At 71.3% G+C, this 18420-nt stretch overlaps 2 protein-coding genes across 2 annotated transcripts; both read right to left on the bottom strand.

The window, feature by feature from the left end:
- Positions 1 to 96: 96 nt before the first annotated feature.
- On the bottom strand, positions 97 to 6692 carry ARHGAP30 (Rho GTPase activating protein 30). Its single transcript, XM_074853551.1, has 12 exons — positions 6571 to 6692; positions 6047 to 6149; positions 4213 to 4357; positions 4054 to 4136; positions 3870 to 3977; positions 3657 to 3784; positions 3424 to 3577; positions 3112 to 3212; positions 2917 to 2994; positions 2233 to 2685; positions 1936 to 2138; positions 97 to 1587 (listed from the first exon to the last, which is right to left on the bottom strand). Exons 1-12 carry the CDS (start codon positions 6677 to 6679, stop codon positions 166 to 168), a joined length of 3087 nt encoding a protein of 1028 aa, XP_074709652.1. The 5' UTR covers positions 6680 to 6692; the 3' UTR covers positions 97 to 165.
- Positions 6693 to 7885: 1193 nt separating this feature from the next.
- NECTIN4 (nectin cell adhesion molecule 4) lies at positions 7886 to 18282 on the bottom strand. The gene is made up of 9 exons (XM_074853550.1): positions 18193 to 18282; positions 14707 to 15063; positions 13423 to 13713; positions 11886 to 12000; positions 11008 to 11171; positions 9317 to 9464; positions 9131 to 9209; positions 8687 to 8791; positions 7886 to 8283 (listed from the first exon to the last, which is right to left on the bottom strand). Exons 1-9 carry the CDS (start codon positions 18260 to 18262, stop codon positions 8017 to 8019), a joined length of 1596 nt encoding a protein of 531 aa, XP_074709651.1. The 5' UTR covers positions 18263 to 18282; the 3' UTR covers positions 7886 to 8016.
- Between the last annotated feature and the right edge of the window lie 138 nt (positions 18283 to 18420).

Raw genomic sequence — 18420 nt, 5'->3', positions numbered from 1 at the left:
GCCGCCGGGCGAGGGACCCCCCGCCCCGACATCCCCCCCGGCCCAGGCTGCTGCACGGGGAGACTCCCCCGCGTGCCATCATGTCGTGTCGAGAGGCTGCAGGTAGACAAAGCGCCTTTATTGACCTCGTCGCCGCCTGCGCAGGAGCGTCAATGTCCCCCAAGCTCAGCGCTCGCCCGCCGCCCCCTCGGTGCCCACCGGCCGCCGCGGTGGGGCCAGCGCCGCCCCCTCGGCCTGTGCCGCCGGCCGGGTCAGGCTCAGCCGGTTCCTCCCCGGCGCCTCGCCCTCGGGCGCCGCCACGCAGCTGAGGGGCCGCAGCAGGCGCGGTCGCAGCGGGGCCTTCTGGAAGGGCAGCGCCTTGGGGGGGGCGGTGGGCGCCAGCTCCCCCCCGCCGTAGGTCTGGATCCTCCTCACCGGCGCCTGGGCCAGCGGCTGCTCAGCGGCCGCGGCCACCGCCTCGTCGAAGGACACGCTGCCGCCCTCCCGCCAGCCCGCTCTCCTCGCCGCCGCCCCGCCATCCCCGGGAGGCCCCTCCGGCACCGTGGGGCTGGGGAGATGCTGGGGCGGCGCGGCGGCGTCCCCCTCCGTGGCCGGGGGCGCCCAGGGCTGCAGGGCCGGGGGGATCCTGGCAAACTGGGGCTTGGGGGGCACGACGGGGACCGACCGGGCCTGCTGCACCCTGACGGTGCGGGCGGCCAGGCGCGCCGGGGCGCTGCCATCGCGGCGCAGCACGGCCGCGGGCTCGGGGCGCCCCGGCTCCCCGGGGGGCTCGGCCTCGCTCGGCTCCGGGGCTTCGGGGAGAGGCTTGTGCAGCTCCGGGGCCGAGGCGGAGAGCGAGGGAGAACCGGGGCTGCTCCCAGGGGTGGCACCGGTCCCGTCCACGCTGGCTGCCGAGGGCGGGAGAGCCTCAGGGACAACCTCGGGGACAGACCCGGGGACTGGGGGCTCTGCTGGCTCCTGGGGGGCCTCCTCCGGCGTGGGGGCTGGAGGGGACCCTGGTGGTGGGTGGGGTTCGCCCTCCCCAGGCTCCTCTGGGGTGGGGGGGCCGGAGCCGGCTCCATCCTCTTCGACTTCCTGGTCCAACGTGTCGGGAACCGGCTCCGCTCCCGCTCGGTCCCCAGCGCCTTCGGCCTCGGCCCCGGCTTCGGTGCCGGAGTCAGTTCTGCTGGGGCTGGAGCTGCCGCCCGTGGCCCCTTCCCCCCCAGCCCCCTCCCCTGGGGGCTGCCCGGCGCCCGGTGCCCCCGCCTCTGCCAACACCGCAGCGGGGTCCCCGGGGCGCTGCCCCTCACCCGCAGCACCCTCCTCCGCAGGGCACGGCGACAGGGACCTGTCCTGCGGCGTGGCGGCGCCGGGGCGGGCCGGGCTCTGCGGGGCCGAGGCCTCGCCCGGCGCCTGCTCGAGGGGCTCCAGCGCCGCCGCCAGTGGGCTGAGCTCGTCGTGGGCGCTGAGGAACATGTCGTCCGAGTCGGTGTCGCCGGCGCGGTCCTCGGTGTCGGAGCCGCTGGGCGCCATGAAGAACATCTCCTCCTCCATGCACTCCTCGATGGAGAGGTAACTGCCGGGCTGCTCGGCGGGGGGCTCCCCCGGCTGGGGACGGGGACGGGCGGGAGGGTGACGGCCGTGCCGGAGACCCCCCACCCCACGCGGGCACCGAGCAGGGCAGGGCCCCGACACCCTGTGCTGGGGCTGGAGGCACCGATGCCACCGTGGCCCCTCTGTGTGTGTCCCCAATCCCATCCCTGTCCCCATCCCTGTCCCCATCCCCTCCCACCCCATCCCATCCCCTCCCACCCCATCCCATCCCTGTCCCCATTCCCACCTCATCCCTGTCCCCATCCCTGTACCCTCCGTCCCCACCCTGCCTGGGGACAGCAGAGGTGACCCTCCAGCCCTCCCGCCCCTGTCCCAGAGCAGGGGGTGACGGTGGCAGCTCACGTTCATGAACCCGCTCTCGATCCCCTCCTCGATGGCCGGGAAGCCCTCGCTGTCCCCGGGGCCGGTGTCCGGCAGCGGGGACCACGCCGCGGGGTCCCCGTCCCCGCCGCCCTCCAGCCACGTCTCCTGGCTGTCCAGGAAGGCGAAGGAGTCCCGCAGCTCCAGGGAGAGCCGGTTCTGCTCCGCGTCCGCCTTCCCCTCCCCTGCGGAGGGACGCGGGGGGGGACTGAGCCCAGTGTCCCCCCCCCCAGCACCCCGGGGGTCCCGCGCCAGCCGGTCCCGGCGGCCACCTCTCACCGGTGCGGTGCTCGGGGTCCCCGGCGGAGCGGCGGGCGGGCAGCGGGGGGCTGGTGGGGGGGTCCATGCCCGTGGCCGCCTGGGCCAGCGCCGGGCACGGCAGCCCCCGCGTCAGGCGGGAGAGGTTGGAGGTGATGTGGAAGGGGACGGTGACGGAGAAGGGCCCGGAGATGTGGACCCCCGCGCACTTCTCGGCGCGGCTGCGGGCGGCCTTGGGCGAGCGGCCGGGGGCCACCAGCGAGGCCCGGCCGGCTTTGGGGGTGGTGGGCTCCGACTTGGTGCTGCTTTCGCCCTCAGACTCGGGGGCCCGCGGCTCCTCCTGCCCCCTCAGCTTCTCCTCCAGGCTCTCGTCCAGCTCGGGGCAGCTCCCCGGTGCTGGCGGGCAGGTGTCGAAGCTCTCCCGGCGCTGCGGCGGCTGCTTCGCCGACCGCTTCTTGCTCAGCCGGGGGTCGTCTGCGCCCGCCGGGGAGAAGCCTCAGTCCCCGGAGGTGGCCCCTGTCCCCCCTCCCGGGGACCCGGCCGGGCGGCACCGCGGCACTGCCGAGCTGGGGGACCGGGGCGACGCGCGGCGCCTTCTCCATCCCTGTCCTGCCCCTGCGTCCCTGCGCTGTGTCCTCTGTCCCCACCCCGTCCCCTCATCCCGCCTCGGGGACAGGGACGGGTCCCCCGGCCTCTCCCTCTTACCGTCGCCGGCGAAGGGGACGGAGCTGAGCGAGTCCATGCTCTTGGCTGGCCGCAGGGTGATTTTACCGCACTTGTCATCTTGGTTGGGGGAAGGAGAAGGGGAATGGCAGCGGGGTTGGCTGTGGGGACGTGTCGCCCCCGAGCGATGGGGTCCCTCCCTCTGGGGACCCTCTGGGGACCCTCTGGACTCCCCACCTTTCTCCTCCGCCTTCGCCAGCTTGCGCTTGGCCTCGTGGCTGGAGCGGCCCAGGTGGAAGATGGATCTCCACTTCTTGGCCTTGAGGGAACCCTTCCTCCTGCGGGCCCCCGGGCGTCAGGGGCGGTGGGCGCACGTGGGCACGCCTGGGCACGCTCGCGTGTGCGCACGAGGGCACACGGTGCCTTCGGCCGCGGGAGAGCGCGTGCGCACGCTTGCGCACGTAAGAACACGCGTGCGCGGGGTCACGCGTGCTCACGGCACTGCCCAGGCCGAGGGGGTCCCCGGGGGGGGGTCCCGGGGGGTCCTACCTGTGGTCGCTGAGCTCGATGATGGTGTGGTAGGGCCGGATCGGGGGGGGCCCGTCGCCCTGGCTGAGCGCAGCCGGCACGTGGTACGGCGGGGGCTGCCCGTCCCCCGGCCCCCCCCCGCCCAGCAGCAGGGACCGCCGGGGGGACTCGCTGCCTGCGGGACACCGAGACGGGGCGTCGGGGACCCCCTCACTGGGTGTGTGTGTCCCCCCCGCCCCAGGGCCAGGCCGTACCGCGCAGGGGAGCGTCCCCGAAGAGCTGCTCGACGTGGGTGAGGATGAACTCCACCACGATGGACTGGACGCGCACCTCCATGAACGCCGCTGTGCCGTTGAACCCCGTCGCCTCGATGTCCTTCGACCTGCCGCGGAGTCGGGGGGCTCGCAGGGGGGCTCGTGGCCCCCTCCCCGCTCCCCTCGCCCCCCCTCCTCCCTCTCGGCGCTCACCGCAGCAGGTTGGGCGCCCAGACGATGGCCAGGTTGCGGGCGTGCATGTTGGTGTGGCTGCTGTGGGCCGCCATGCGCAGGAGGTGCCTCATCAGGAACTCCAGGGTCCTGCCGGCGCCGGGGCGCGTTAGGGACAGCGGCGGCCCCGGGGTCACCGCTGCGGGGTCCCCCCGCGCCCCCCTACCTATAGTGGGGCACCGGCAGCTCCTTCAGCACCTCCTTGATCTTCACCAGACGAGCCTCTTCCATCTGGATGGCCACCGCGTCCTGTGGGGGACGGGGACGGGGTGACAAGTGCCACCCCCGGGGGTCGGGGACGGGCGGTGGCACCGGGGACACTCACGGCGAATTTGTCGTAGAGCTGGTAGGTGAGGAGGGGGTTGGGGAGCTCGCGGAAGTACGCCTTGCAGAGCGAGCTGACGCAGTGGATGTCCTGCAGGTAGACGTCCTTCTGCAGGTCGGGGCAGCGGTCGCCGTCGAACTCCTGCCTGCGAGCGAGGCGGCCGGCTCGGCGGGGGACGGCGGGGACGGACGGACGGCGCCGTCCCCCTCAGGTCAGGGGGTGTCCCCGGGGCGTCCCCGTGCCCGTGGAGGGGTGGGGAGGGGAGGGCGGCTGGGCCGGGCGCTGCCCGCGGGGCTGGGGGACACACAGGGACCAGCGTGGTCCCCAGGGACCGGCCACAGCCACGAGGGGCCACGAATTGGGCGGGTCCTGGCGCAGCACGGCCGGGATGGAGGGGACAGGGATGGAGGGGACATGGGGACAGGGGGATGGAGGGGACAGGGGAACAGAGGGATGGAGGGGACAGGGGGACAGGGGGATGGAGGGGACAGGGGAACAGAGGGATGGAGGGGACATGGGGACAGGGGGATGGAGGGGACAGGGGGATGGAGGGGACGGAGGGATGGAGGGGACAGGGAGTACAGGGGGACAGAGGGGACAGAGGGGACAGGGGGACAGATTGGGGACACAGGAAAAGGGGAGAAAAGAAACAGTCGAGGAAAGAACCAAAAGAGTGAAAAAACCGAACCGAATATGGGAAGAATGAAAGAGAAAATAAAGAGTAAACAAGAAAATAAACAGATGGAAAAAGGCAGAAAAGGAACAAGTGAAAGACGCGGGACGGGGCCGAGCGCGGGGGCAGCCGGGGCAGGAAGGAGCCGCGGGGCCGGATCCGGCCAACTCAGCACCGGGGTTGGCTCCTGCGCTGGCTGCGGCCCGTCCCCCCCCCCGTCCCCCTGCTGTCCCCCTCCTCCTCCCTGTCCCCTCCTGGGCTCTCCCGCCTGCTCCTGTCTCCCCCCGCCCCCCCCCGTCCCACCTCCAGCCCATCCCTGTCTCCAGCCCATCTGCTCCTGCCTCAGCCCAGACCCGTTTCCACCCTTTTTGGTCCCATTTCCATCCCGTGCCCCTCCCCACCTCCCTCCCGGGCCCAGCCCCATCCAGCCCCACCCGCCCCCGTCTCCCTCCCGTTTTCCTCCTGTTTGATCCCGTTTGGTCTCGGGCTCCATCCCGGCTCCCGCTGCCTCAGCTCCGCCCCACCCGCTCCCGCCTCCATCCCAACCCCACCCCACCTGCTCCTGCCTCCATCTCCACCATCTCCATCTTCATCCCATCTGCATCCCAACCGCTCCATCTCCTTCCCAGCTGCTTCATCCCCATCCCATCTCCCTCATCCCCATCCCATCCCCATCCCTTCTCCACCATCTCCATCCTCTTCATCCCATCTCCATCCCCATCCCATCTCCATCCCCATCCCATCTCCATCCCTTCTCCACCATCTCCACCATCTCCATCCCATCTCCATCCCCATCCCATCTCCATCCCTTCTCCACCATCTCCACCATCTCCATCCCATCTCCATCCCCACCCCATCTCCATCCCCATCCCATCTCCATCCCCATCCCATCTCCATCCCTTCTCCACCATCTCCACCATCTCCATCCCATCTCCATCCCCACCCCATCTCCATCCTCATCCCATCTCCATCCCTTCTCCACCATCTCCACCGTCTCCACCCCATCTCCATCCCCATCCCATCTCCTTCTCCACCATCTCCATCTCCATCCTGTCTCCATCCCAACTGCTCCATCCCCATCCCATCTCCACCATCTCCAGCCCACCTCCGCCCCTCCACCTCCCCCGGCCCGTCTCCGTGCCCCCGCCCGGCCCCGCTCACCGCAGCCGCTGGATGTTGGAGGAGACGCCGGAGAGGCGGTAGATCCCGTCCACCACCCCGTGCTGCTCCACGAAGCTGGTGCAGCTCCTCAGCACCTGGGGCACTGCGGGACGGGCGCCCCGGCGCCGCCGTCACCCACCTCCCCCCGGCCCAGACCCTCGCTGGGAGCGCCGGGGCCACCCACCCCCCCGCTACCCAGTGACGCCGTCCCCGTCCGGGGGCCACCGAGTCCCCAGGGATGAGGCCGCCCGTCCCCATCCCAGCGGGACACCGAGATTGGAGCCGCGACGAGGCGCCGGGACCCCCCCAAATCTCGGGGGGGCCGTGCCGGGAGGCGCCCCAGCCGCGACACTTGCTCAACCGCCGGTGATGCAACCGCGTGGCCCGAGTCACCCCCCGCCCCCTCCCCGCGGCACCGCCGGGCACCCCCCCGGCTTCCGGCAGCCACGGGGGCGACCCCCGAGGTGACCCCCGAGGGAGAGGGGGGCGCTCGGCGGGACCCCGCGGGCGGCGGCAGCACTCACCCTCCTGCCCCGACTGCTGCAGGTGCTCCAGGAGGTCGCAGCCGAACACCCGCTCCTTGGTGCCGCCCTTGCGCCTCGCCTTCTGCCGGGCCTTCAGCGCCAGCGACATGGAGGCGGCGCGGACCCCCCCCGGCAGCGGGGTCAGACCCTGCCCATGGCCCGAGCGGGGCGCGGGCGCCCCAGAGCCCCGGCGCGGCGCTGGGGGCCGGGGCAGGCGGGCGGCGAGCGGAAGCGGCCCCCGAGGAGGAAGCGCGGCGGCCCCGGGGCCCTGACGCAGCCTCGAGGGCCCGGGGCGAACCGCTGGCGGCGGCAGGAAGGCGGCGGCCGCCTTCGAGGCCGCTTCCTGCTCCTCGGCGCGTCGAAACCGCAGGGCAGGGCGCGGGCGGCACGCTTGCGCACGCTCCTGCGCGCTTCCGCACGCTCACGGGGGCTCGCGCGTGCTCGGGCGTGCTTGTGCGCGCTCCTACATGCTCGTGTGAGCGCGGGCGTGCTTGTGCGCGCTCGGGCGTGCTCACACGAGCTCGGGCGTGCTCGCGCCTGCTCTCGCATGTGCCGGGGCGTGCTTGTGCGTGCTCACGTGAGCTTGCACACACGTCGGCCCACCCGGGCACACTTCCCCGGGCACACGCGCAGCGCCCAGGCGTGACCGTCCTTGCACACGCACGCGCACGAGCGCCAGCACCAACCCCCCTTCCCCGTGTACCCCCCCCGCTGAGACCAGACGCACTCGACACAGGATCCCAGGGTCCCGCGCGGGGGTTTATTTACAAGCGCGGCCGGGCAGCAGCGGGGGGGCGGGGGGCCCCCCGTCCTATACAGGTATGTACACGCAGGGCGCGCTGTCCCCAGGGACCCCCCCCCCGCCAGCCCCGCGCCCGGGGGGGATCCACTCGGTAGTTTGAAGAAGGGGAACAAAGGGGGTTTTGGGGTTTTTCGGGGGGGGGGCCATGGGGGGGGGGAGGGTGCAGCCGGGATGGGGGGAGGGGACACAAGCGTCCCAAGTGCCACCGGCAAACCGCGTCCCGAGCGGGGACGGCCGCGGGTCCCCAGCGCCGCGCGGGAAGGAGCCGGCCCAGAGTCCAAAGGGGGATTTGGGGAGGGGGGGGGAGGCCCCCAGTCCAAAGGGATATTTGGGGCGGGCCCGATCCCCGCCGGGGCTCCTGGCCCTGTCCTGTCCTCGGGGTGTCCCCACGCCCGTGGGTCCTGGGGGCTGCTGTCGCCTCCTCCCTGGGCGGCCACCGCTGAACGTCCCCAGCCCTGGGCCAGCAGCGGGGTGACGCCGGGGGCCCCGAGCCCCGTCCTGGGCCGCGGTGCGTGTCCTTGACCCCGTGCCAGCAGCAGGGTGACACTCGGGGACCGGAGCCAGCCCGGTGGGCGGGCAGAGCCGGGGAGCCGCGGTTGGGGGGGACGGGGGTCCCTCGGGTGTCCCCCCCGGCCCCCCCCGGCTCACACCAGGTGCCCGCGGCCGTTGATGTAGATGCCGTTGGTGGTGGGCTTGGCCTGCAGCATCCCGTTCTCCTGCACGAAGTGGGTCATCGCCTGCTTGATGGGGTCGTCCCCCGCCCCGCCGCCGCCGCCACCATCCTCCTCCTCCTCCTTCGGCTCCTTCCCCGCCGGGACCGGCATCAGCGGCACCGCCGGCACCTCCGTCTGCGTCTCGATCTCCCGCACCGTCGAGAGCGTCGAGTAGCTGCGACCTTCGGGCTCTTCGCTCTGCGGGGACGAGGGACGGGGACGGGGACGGGGGGGGGGGTGTCACCGCTGATGAACAGACACCTCCAGGGACCTGGTGCTGGCCCTGGGGACCCCCCTGGGGACCCCCCTGGGGATGTGAGGGCTCAGTGCGCGGGCGTGCAAAGGTGGGTGCGTGTGGGAGGGCTCCGCACCCCCAGAAGGGGGGTTGTACCCATGGAGGGGGGGGGCTGCACCCCCAGAAGGGGGGGTCGCACATGCAGAGGGGTTTGAACACCCTGAGGAGGGGGTCGCACACCAGAAGGGGGGTTGCGCCCGCGCGGGAGCGTGCTGGAGCTGGAGGCCACGCTCCGACAGCCGCAGCCCTGGGTGGGGTGACGGTGTGGGGCTGAGCCGGCCCCCCGCGCCCCCCCGCGCCCCTCACCATGGCAGAGCAGATGCTGGTGCCGCGCAGGCTGTCCCCGCGCAGGCTGTCCCCGCGCAGGCTGCCTTGCCGACTCTCCGCGCGCAGCTGCAGCGTCTCCTCCAGCTGGAACAGCCCCGTGAGACCCGGCCCCCCACGGCCCCCCACAGCCCCGCCAGCACCCCGGGCATCCCCCACCCATCACCCTCCGCTCCCCAGGGCCTCGATCCTCCTGGGAACCCCAATACCCGCCCCCCAGTGCCCCCACGATCGTCCTTCAGCACCCCCCACCCAGCACCCCGGGCACCCCAACACCCATCACCTTGGGCACCCACCACCCCAAAACCCATCACCCATGGTACCCCCAGACCAACTCCCTTGGGCACCCCCCCACCCAGGCACCCCCATACCCACCGCCCAGGGCACCCCTCGACCCCCTCCCCTGGCCCCCCCGCCGCCCCCCACCTGGGTGCGCGTGTCGGTGCTGTGGCTGGAGTGCAGGCGGCGGATGGAATTCTCCCGGGTGAGCGTCAGCTCCTCCTCGCTGGGGGCACGGGGGGACGCTCAGCGCGGGCTCAGCGCGGGCCCCCCACATCCCCCCCGCCACATCCCCCCGCCCCTCGCCCCCCCGCCCCTCGCCCCGCCTCTTACTACTTCTCGGAGATGCGCTTGGTCTTGCGCTTGTGGTAGAGGGTCATGACGACGACGACGATGACGAGGACGCAGAGCAGGACGGTGGCGATGACGCCCACCACCACCACCGAGGCCGAGACCAGGTCCACCTTGCGCACCTCGTCGTCTGCGGGGACACCGGCGGGGCGGGGGCGCGGTGAGGGGGCGGGGGGGGGGTGAGTACAACCACGGGGGTTGGAGGGAGGGAGGAGCACGTCCCATCGGTTGGACTCGAGGATCTTAAAGATCAACCCAACCTCGATGGATTCTGTGATCCACGGACAGGCGGGTGGGTGTGGCCATGGACGGACGGACAGATCATGGGCAGGTCATGGGCAGGTCATGGGCAGATCATGGACAGATCATGGGCAGATCATGGGCAGATCACGGACAGATCACGGGCAGATCATGGACAGATCATGGGCAGGTCATGGACAGATCATGGGCAGATCATGGGCAGGTCATGGGCAGATCATGGGCAGATCATGGGCAGATCATGGGCAGGTCATGGGCAGATCATGGGCAGGTCATGGGCAGATCATGGACAGATCATGGACAGGTCATGGACAGATCATGGGCAGATCATGGGCAGATCATGGGCAGATCATGGACAGGTCATGGGCAGGTCATGGGCAGATCATGGGCAGATCATGGGCAGATCATGGGCAGGTCATGGGCAGATCATGGACAGGTCATGGGCAGATCATGGGCAGGTCATGGACAGATCATGGACAGATCATGGGCAGGTCATGGGCAGGTCATGGACAGATCATGGGCAGATCATGGGCAGGTCATGGGCAGATCATGGACAGATCATGGGCAGATCATGGACAGGTCATGGGCAGATCATGGACAGATCATGGGCAGATCATGGGCAGATCATGGACAGATCATGGACAGGTCATGGACAGGTCATGGACAGGTCATGGGCAGATCATGGGCAGATCATGGGCTGATGAGCCCATGGAGGGATGGACGGACGGACAGATCATGGGCAGATGGATGGATGAGCCATGGAGGGACGGACGGACAAGTACGCAGATGGGTGGGTGGGTGGGCAAGAGGGTGTTCAGGTGACCAACGGGTGGAGAGATGGACGGGCGGAGAGAGGTGGCAGGGGAGTGGATGACGGAAGGACGGACGGACAGACGGATGAGGGGACAGATGAACAGGTAACGGGATGGATGAGTAAATGGATGAGTGAGGGGTGAGGAGAAGGACGAGCGGATGGCGGGCGGGGGAGCAGACAGGCGGGTGTACGGGTGGGCAGCGAAAGGGGGTGGACGGACGGACAGATGGACGGACAGAGGGGTGGGGGGATGGAAATGGGGGAGGGGTGGGTGGGTAGAGTGAAGCGGTGGGGGTGGGTGGGTGGTGCACGAATGGCGGACGGACGGACGGACGGACGGAGAAGTGGGTGAAGAGACAGAAAAGAGCATCTGGGGAAGGGCGGGGGGACGGGCGGGCGTGGGAAGAGTCGGGGGGGGGACGCACGGACGGACGGACGGACGGGAAGGGACGGGCAGATGGAGAAGAACCCGGGGAGGGACGGACGGACGGACACCAGCAGCACGGAACGGTGCTGCCCCCCCCGGCCGGGCTCCGGCCGCCCACCCTGGACCCCACCCTGAGGGGGTCGGGGGTGCCCGGGGCCCCCCCGCGGCGCCCACCTGCCGCCCGGCCCTTGACGCTGACGTTGGCCCGCGCCTCCTTGGCGGCCACGCGGTTGGCGACGCGGCAGACGTAGAACCCGGCGTCGGCGGCGGCGAGGGGCCGCTGGAAGAGCAGCGTGTCCCCCCTGACCCGCACGCCGGCGGGCAGCGGCGCGTCCAGCCTGCGGCGCGGCGGCACCGTCAGCCCCCGGCGGGCGCGGGCGGGCGCGGGCGGCGCCGCCATCAAAGCCGGCGGTGCCGGTTCCCACGGTTGACGCCCCGGCGGGACGTGCCCGGGCAGCGGCACCACCCGCCGCGCTCGCCCCGGCCCTCGGCACCGGCAACGCCCGGGCGGGGACGCGGCGGGGACGGGCACGCGGCAGCGACAGGAGGGACGTGGCAGGGACACGGGGGATGCGGCGCGGGCAGGAGGGACGTCGGGGACGTGGCAGGGGACGGAACAGGGACGTGGGACAGGGGCACGGGCAGGGGACAAAGTGGGGACACAGGAACAGGCGAGGGGACGTGACGGGGGACACGGCGGGGACATCAGCGGGGGCGCAGGAGGGACATGAACGTGCTCTGGACACCTGGCAGGGACACGGACGTGGGCAGGGGACACAGCGGGGACACGGGGACAGAGCTGGGACATGGGACATGGCTGGGGACGTGGGACACGACAGGGGACACAGCAGGGACATGGGACATGGCGGGGACAGCAGCGGGGGCGCAGGAGGGACGTGAACGTGCTCTGGACACCCGGCAGGGACACGGACGTGGGGAGGGGACACAGCGGGGACAGGGACACGGGGACACCACGGCAGGAGCAATGCGGGGGGTGTTGGGGGGGACAGCAGGGCCGGGCCGGGCGCAGGGGACAGGGACAGTGGCCTCACCGTGTCCAGTTGTAGGTGGGGGGGGGGTTGCCGTCCCCCAGGCAGGTCAGCGTGGCCCCCTCCATCCCCTCCTGCCACTCCTCCGTGTGCCCCAGCACCGACGCGTCCGACAGGTCTGGGGACAAGGGGGCGGTGAGGGGACAAGGGGACGCTCCCCATGTCCCTGCTGTGCCCCCCCCCCGTCCCCAGTGTGGCCCCTGCGCCCCCCCCATCTCCTCCCAGAGTCCTCCACGCCAGCGTCCCCCAGTCTCCATGTCCTTCATGTCCCCAGCACCCTCCACGTCCCTCAATGTCCCTTGTGTCCCCCCAATCCCTCGATGTCCCCCATGTCCCCTCATGTTTCCCACCTCTCCCAGTGTCCCTCAGTGTCCCCAATGCCCCCCCTGTCCCTCAGTGTCCCCCACACTCTCCATGTCCCCAACATCCTCCACGTCCCTCGATGTCCCCCACGCCCCCCAATGTCCCTCAATGTCCCCCAAGTCCCTTGACGTCCCCCACCCTCTTCACACCCCCCAGTGTCCCCCGTGCCCATCACGTCCCCAACACCCCCCATGTCCTTCAATCCTCCCCACATCCCCAATGTCCCCAATGTCCCCAAATCCCTCAATGTCCCCCCACGCCCTCCACGTCCCCCACACTCTTCAGTGTCCCCCACATCCCCCGGTGCTCCCCATGTCCCCAATGTCCCCCCACATCCTCCATGTCCCTCCACGTCCCCCACACTCTCCAGTGTCCCCCACATCCCCCGGTGCTCCCCATGTCCCCAGTGCCCCTCAGTGTCCCCAAATCCCTCAATGTCCCCACATCCCCCAGTGTCCCCAATGCCCCTCAGTGTCCCCAATGCCCCTCAGTGTCCCCGGCAGCCCTCAGTGTCCCCAAACCTCTCAGTGTCCCCAAACCCCTCAGTGTCCCCGCAGCCCTCATTGTCCCCAATGCCCCTCAGTGTCCCCACAGCCCTCAGTGTCCCCAATGCCCCTCAATGTCTCCCACGCCTCCATGTCCCCAATGCCCCTCAGTGTCCCCAAACCCCTCAGTGTCCCCAAACCCCCTCAGTGTCCCCAAACCTCTCAGTGTCCCCAAACCCCTCAGTGTCCCCGCAGCCCTCATTGTCCCCAATGCCCCTCAGTGTCCCCACAGCCCTCAGTGTCCCCAATGCCCCTCAATGTCTCCCACGCCTCCATGTCCCCAATGCCCCTCAGTGTCCCCAAACCTCTCAGTGTCCCCAATGCCCCTCAGTGTCCCCAAATCCCTCAATGTCCCCACATCCCCCAGTGTCCCCAATGCCCCTCAGTGTCCCCAATGCCCCTCAATGTCTCCCACGCCTCCATGTCCCCAATGCCCCTCAGTGTCCCCAAACCCCTCAGTGTCCCCAAACCCCCTCAGTGTCCCCAAACCTCTCAGTGTCCCCAAACCCCTCAGTGTCCCCGCAGCCCTCATTGTGCCCAATGCCCCTCAGTGTCCCCAAACCCCCTCATTGTCCCCAAACCCCTCAGTGTCCCCAACCCCCCAGGGTCCCCGCCGCGCCCCGGTGCCGCACAGGCGACGCTGAGGAGGTGGGTGATCCTCTTCTCGTGGCGCAGGCCGGGGTGGGCCACCACGCAGGTCAGGCTCTTGCCGTTCATGCTGCGCCCGGGCACCAGGAAGAACTCGCTGGTGACGGAGGCGGAGCGGGCGTGGGCCGAGCGCCGCGTGGCGTTGGTGCCTCGCACCTCCGTCTCCCAGCGCACCGAGGGCGCGGGGCTGCCCTCCGCCGTGCACGAGGCCGCCAGCGTCCGGCCCTGCCCCTCCTCCAGCGGCGGCCCCGGGTTCAGGATGGGCAGCGGCGGCACTGGGGGGGCGGCGGCGTCAGGCCCCCGCAGCGGCGACCCCGGCCCCGGCCCCGGCGCGGCCCCACGGCTGCCCAGGGCCGGTTGCCCCGTGGCCGGTGCCCTCCGCGTGTCGCCCACTGCCCGCGGCCACCGTCCCACCGCCCCGTGGCCCCGTGACCCCCTGCCCATCGCCCCGTGGCCCCATCGCCTCCCCCCCACCACCACATGCCCCCCCCGCCTTGGCTCTTGCCCCGCGGCCGCCCCCCCATGCCCGCTGCCCATCGCCCCATCTCCACCACCCACTGCCCCAACCCCATCGCCCCACGGCCACCACCCACCCCATCCTCATCACCCACCACCCCACCTCTACCACCCCATCTCCATTGCCCCACGGCCACTGCCCCATGGCCATCACCATGGCTACTGTCCCATGGCTGCCATCCCATGGCCATTGGCCCATCATCCCATCTCTACCACCCCACCTCCATCGCCCCATGGCCATTGGCTCATGGCCACCATCCCATCCTCATCACCCATCGCCCCATGGCCATTGCCCATCCTCCCATCTCCATGGCCACCGTCCCATGGCCACCGTCCCATGGCCACCGTCCCATCCTCACCACCCGCTGCCCCATGGCCATTACCCATCATCCCATCTCTACCACCCTAAGGCCATTGCCCCATGGCCATTGGCCATCCCCCCATCTCTACCACCCTATGGCCACCACCCCATGGCCATTGGCCATCTCTACCACCCCATGGCCACCATCCCATGGCCACTGTCCCATGGCCACCACCCCCATGGCCATCTCCCCATCTCTACCACCCCATGGCCACCATCCCATGGCCATTGGCCCACGGCCACCACCCCATCCCCATCGCCCACCACCCCATCTCTACCACCCCGTGGCCACCATCCCATGGCCACCACCCCCACGCCCATCGCCCATCTCCCCATCCCTACCACCCCATGGCCGCTGCCCCGCCCCTGCCCCCCGCCCCGGGCCACTCACCCAGCACCCTGAGCGTGAGCCGCCCCTCGAAGTTGCCCAGGGGGAAGGTGATGAGGTGACACTCGTAGTCGCCCTCGTCCCCCTGCACGGCGTTGCGCAGGACGATGGCGCCGTCCTCCAGCGCGGCCCCGCCCGCGCGCCGCAGCACGCGCCCGGCGTAGGGCTCCTGCACGTGCTCCCCGTGCTGGCGGTTGAGCACGGCCACCTCGGCGCTGCGCCCGCCCGGGCCCCGCTTCAGCCACGTCACCTGCACCACCTGCTCCTGCTCCTGCGCCCGGTACCGGCACGGCAGCACCACGTCCTGGCCCAGCACCGCCGTCACGCTGCGCTGCACCTCCACCACGCCCGCGCGGCCGCCTGCGGGACCGGGGCTGGCACCGCGCGCCGGCACACGCGTGTGCGGACACACGCGGGCCGGCCCGTCCCCCCGCACGCGCGAGGACGCTCGCGCACGCTCGCGTTTGCTCTGGCACGCGAGAACGCTTGCGCACGCTTGCGCACGCTCCGGCACACTGGGGCTGGCACCCACCCGTGCTCACGCTCACATACGTGCAAGAACACTTGGGCACGCTCGTGTATGCTTCCGTGCGCTCCAGCGCGCTCGGAACACTCGTGCATGCTTACATATGGTGCGGCACACATGGGCTGTCACGCACCCACATACACGCGAGAACACTTGCACACGCTTGCACACACTCCAGCACACTCAGGCTGGCACGCGCCCGTGCTCACACTCACGTGCAAGAACACTTGGGCACGCTTGCACACACTTGTGCGCACTCCAGCACACCTGGGCTTGCACACACCTGTGCTGGCAGTCACATACGTGCAAGAAAACTAGGGCACGCTTGTGCATGCTCTGGCACGCTTGGGCACACTTGTGCTTGCACACCCTCACGTGTTTCTGCAGGTGCACTTGCTGATGCTTGTGCTCGCACACACGCACGCTCAGGTGCGCTCGCATACGTGCAGGAACACTTGGGCACGCTTGCACACACTCGTGCACGCTTGTGCTTACAGACGCTCACACGTCCTCGCGTGTGCTCACCGGCACTTGGGTGCATTTGCGCACACTCACGCACGCTTGTGCGGGCTCGGGCGTGGATGGACACTCACATGTTCCTTGGTGCGCTCACGCACACTCAGGCACACTTGGGCACAGCTGCACGCTCAGGCACGCTTGAACACACTCATATGTGCTTGTGAGCACTCAGGCAAGCTTCCACACGCTCACGCGTGCTTGATGTGCTCGCACACGCTGCAGCACGCTCGTGCACGTTTGGACACACTTGGGCATGGATGGGCACACTCGTGCACACTCAGACATGCACACGCTTGCACACACTCGGGCACACTCACGTGTGCTCAGGCACGCTTGCACGTGCACAGGCGTGCTCATGCACGCTTGGGCACACTCCAGCACGCTTGTGCACCCTGGACGCACTCACGCGTGCTTGGACGTGCTCACACGCGCTCACGCACACTCGTGCATGCTTGGGCACACTTGCACATCCTCGGGCACAGCCGTGCACGCTTCTGCACGCTCGTACACGCTCACGTACGTTTGGGCACCCTCGCGCCGGCACGGGCACCCTCCTGCACACTCGGGCACGCTCGCACACGCGCAGGCACACTCAGACACGCTCGCGCGGCCATCGGCGCACCCCCGCGCGCTCGGGCGCGCTCCCGCGTGCGAGGCCGGCGGGTGTCGGGGCGGGGCCGGGGCACGCCCAGCGCTCGGCGACGCCGGGGGAAGCGGCCGGGCCGGCACGGCCAGCCCAACCGGCCCGCGCGCATGCCGGGCCCTGCCGTGGCTTGCGGAGGGCTCCCACCCCCGCCGGCCCCCGGGGCCTCCCCGACGAGCCCCCCGCGCGCCGCTGGCCGGGCCGGGACTAATTACCCCCGATTAGTCGCCGGATTAATTAAATAATTGCGGCGCTGCCCAGGCCGTGACTCACGGCCGCGCTGCCCCCACGGCCGAGGCTCTGCCTCAGTTTCCCCTCGCGCGGTGACGGGCTCCCGGGGGGGGGTCCCGGGGGCGGGTCCCGGGGGGGCAGGGCCGTGCGCCGGGGGGTCCCGGGGGGCCGGGGGGGGGCTGGCGGGCGGCCCCCGCCGCGGGGCGTCCCCACCCAACGGGGCCAAGCGCGTGGGAACGGAGACGGGAACCGGCTCAACCGGCTCCCGCGGCCCCACGCCCCGGCCCGGCTCGCGCCCGCGGGACGGGGACCGGGAAATGGGGGTCCCGGGGTGGGGGGGGGACACACCCAGACATGGACCCCCCCAAGCGGTCACACACGCGTGTGCGCACACACACACACACCCCCCCCGGGGGGCGCAGGCCTGATGCCCGGTGATGGGCCCCGTGCCCCCGGTTGGGGGCGGGGGGGGGGGGCGCGGCCGGGCTGTCCCCCACTCGCAGCACGAACCCCCCCGACCCCCCCCCGGGCTGTGAGTCACGGGGGGGCGGAGGGGGGGTCAGCACCCCCGGGGTGACGTCACCCCCCGCGGCGCCCAGCCCGTTCCCACGGCTCCTCCGCCACCGGGGAAACTGAGGCACGGCGCGGGGGGGGCGCTGACCCACCCCCCCACTCCACAGCACCCGTGGGGGGGGAGCGGGTGGGTGCCCCCCCCAAGCGTGGGGGACACAATGGGGAGGGGGCGGGTCCCCCCCGGGCAGGTCGGTGCCCCCCGCCCCGTGTCCCCGGGAGGGGCGTGGCCCGTTCCCACGGTGCGTGAGTGTCCCCCGTGTCCCCAGCGGGGTCTGACCCCCCCCCCCCCGCTTCAGCCCCGTTCCCCGCGGGGGGGGGACGGGACACACGGACGCGCAGGTGCGCGCACACGGACACACCGACACACCGACACACCGGTGTGTGCGCACACGCGTGTGCAGCGCCCGCGGCGCAACCCCCGGCACGGCGGGCACGGCCACGGCCACACGGACACACTCACGGACACACGGACACGGACGGACACACGGACACACTCACGGACACACGGCCACACGGACACACTCACGGACACACGGACACGGACGGACACACGGACACACTCACGGACACACGGACTCACGGACACACGGACACACTCACGGACACACGGACACACGGACTCACGGACACACGGACACACTCACGGACACACGGACACGGACACACTCACGGACACACTCACGGACACACTCACGGACTCACGGACACACGCGGCCGCAGGTGCGCGGAGCCACAGGTGCACACGCGAGCGCACACACGTCCACACACACACGCGCGTGTGCACACCCCCACCCCCACACCCCCCCCGTGATCACACGCGCGTGCACCCCCTCCCCGCTCGGTCCCCCCCCCCGCTCCCCGGTCCCGCAGCCCCGGGGCAGCCGCTGGCCCCGATCCCGCCGTGTCCCCCCGCCCCGGTCCCGGCGTCCCTCCCGCGGGGTCCCGGTCCCGTGTCGTGTGTGTGTCCCCCCCCGTCCCGGTGCCGGTCGTGCCTTACCGGTGGCGGCGAGGAGGAGGAGGAGGAGGAGGAGGAAGGGCGTCCCGGGCCGCATCCCGCGGGGGGCCATGCGGACACCTGCGGGCTCACGGCGCTGCTCGGCCCCCGGCCAGCACCATCCGGGCCGCCCCGGGCCGGACCGGGCGGAACCGAGACGGACCGGGCGGGGCCGAACCGGGCGGGGCCGGGCCGGGCGGGTCGGGGCCGTTTCGGGCCGCTCGGGGCCGA

Source organism: Strix uralensis, chromosome 32 (genome assembly GCF_047716275.1).
Source record: "Strix uralensis isolate ZFMK-TIS-50842 chromosome 32, bStrUra1, whole genome shotgun sequence".
In the NCBI taxonomy this organism is placed as follows: domain Eukaryota; kingdom Metazoa; phylum Chordata; class Aves; order Strigiformes; family Strigidae; genus Strix; species Strix uralensis.
This window is presented reverse-complemented; position numbering and strand designations above follow the sequence as displayed.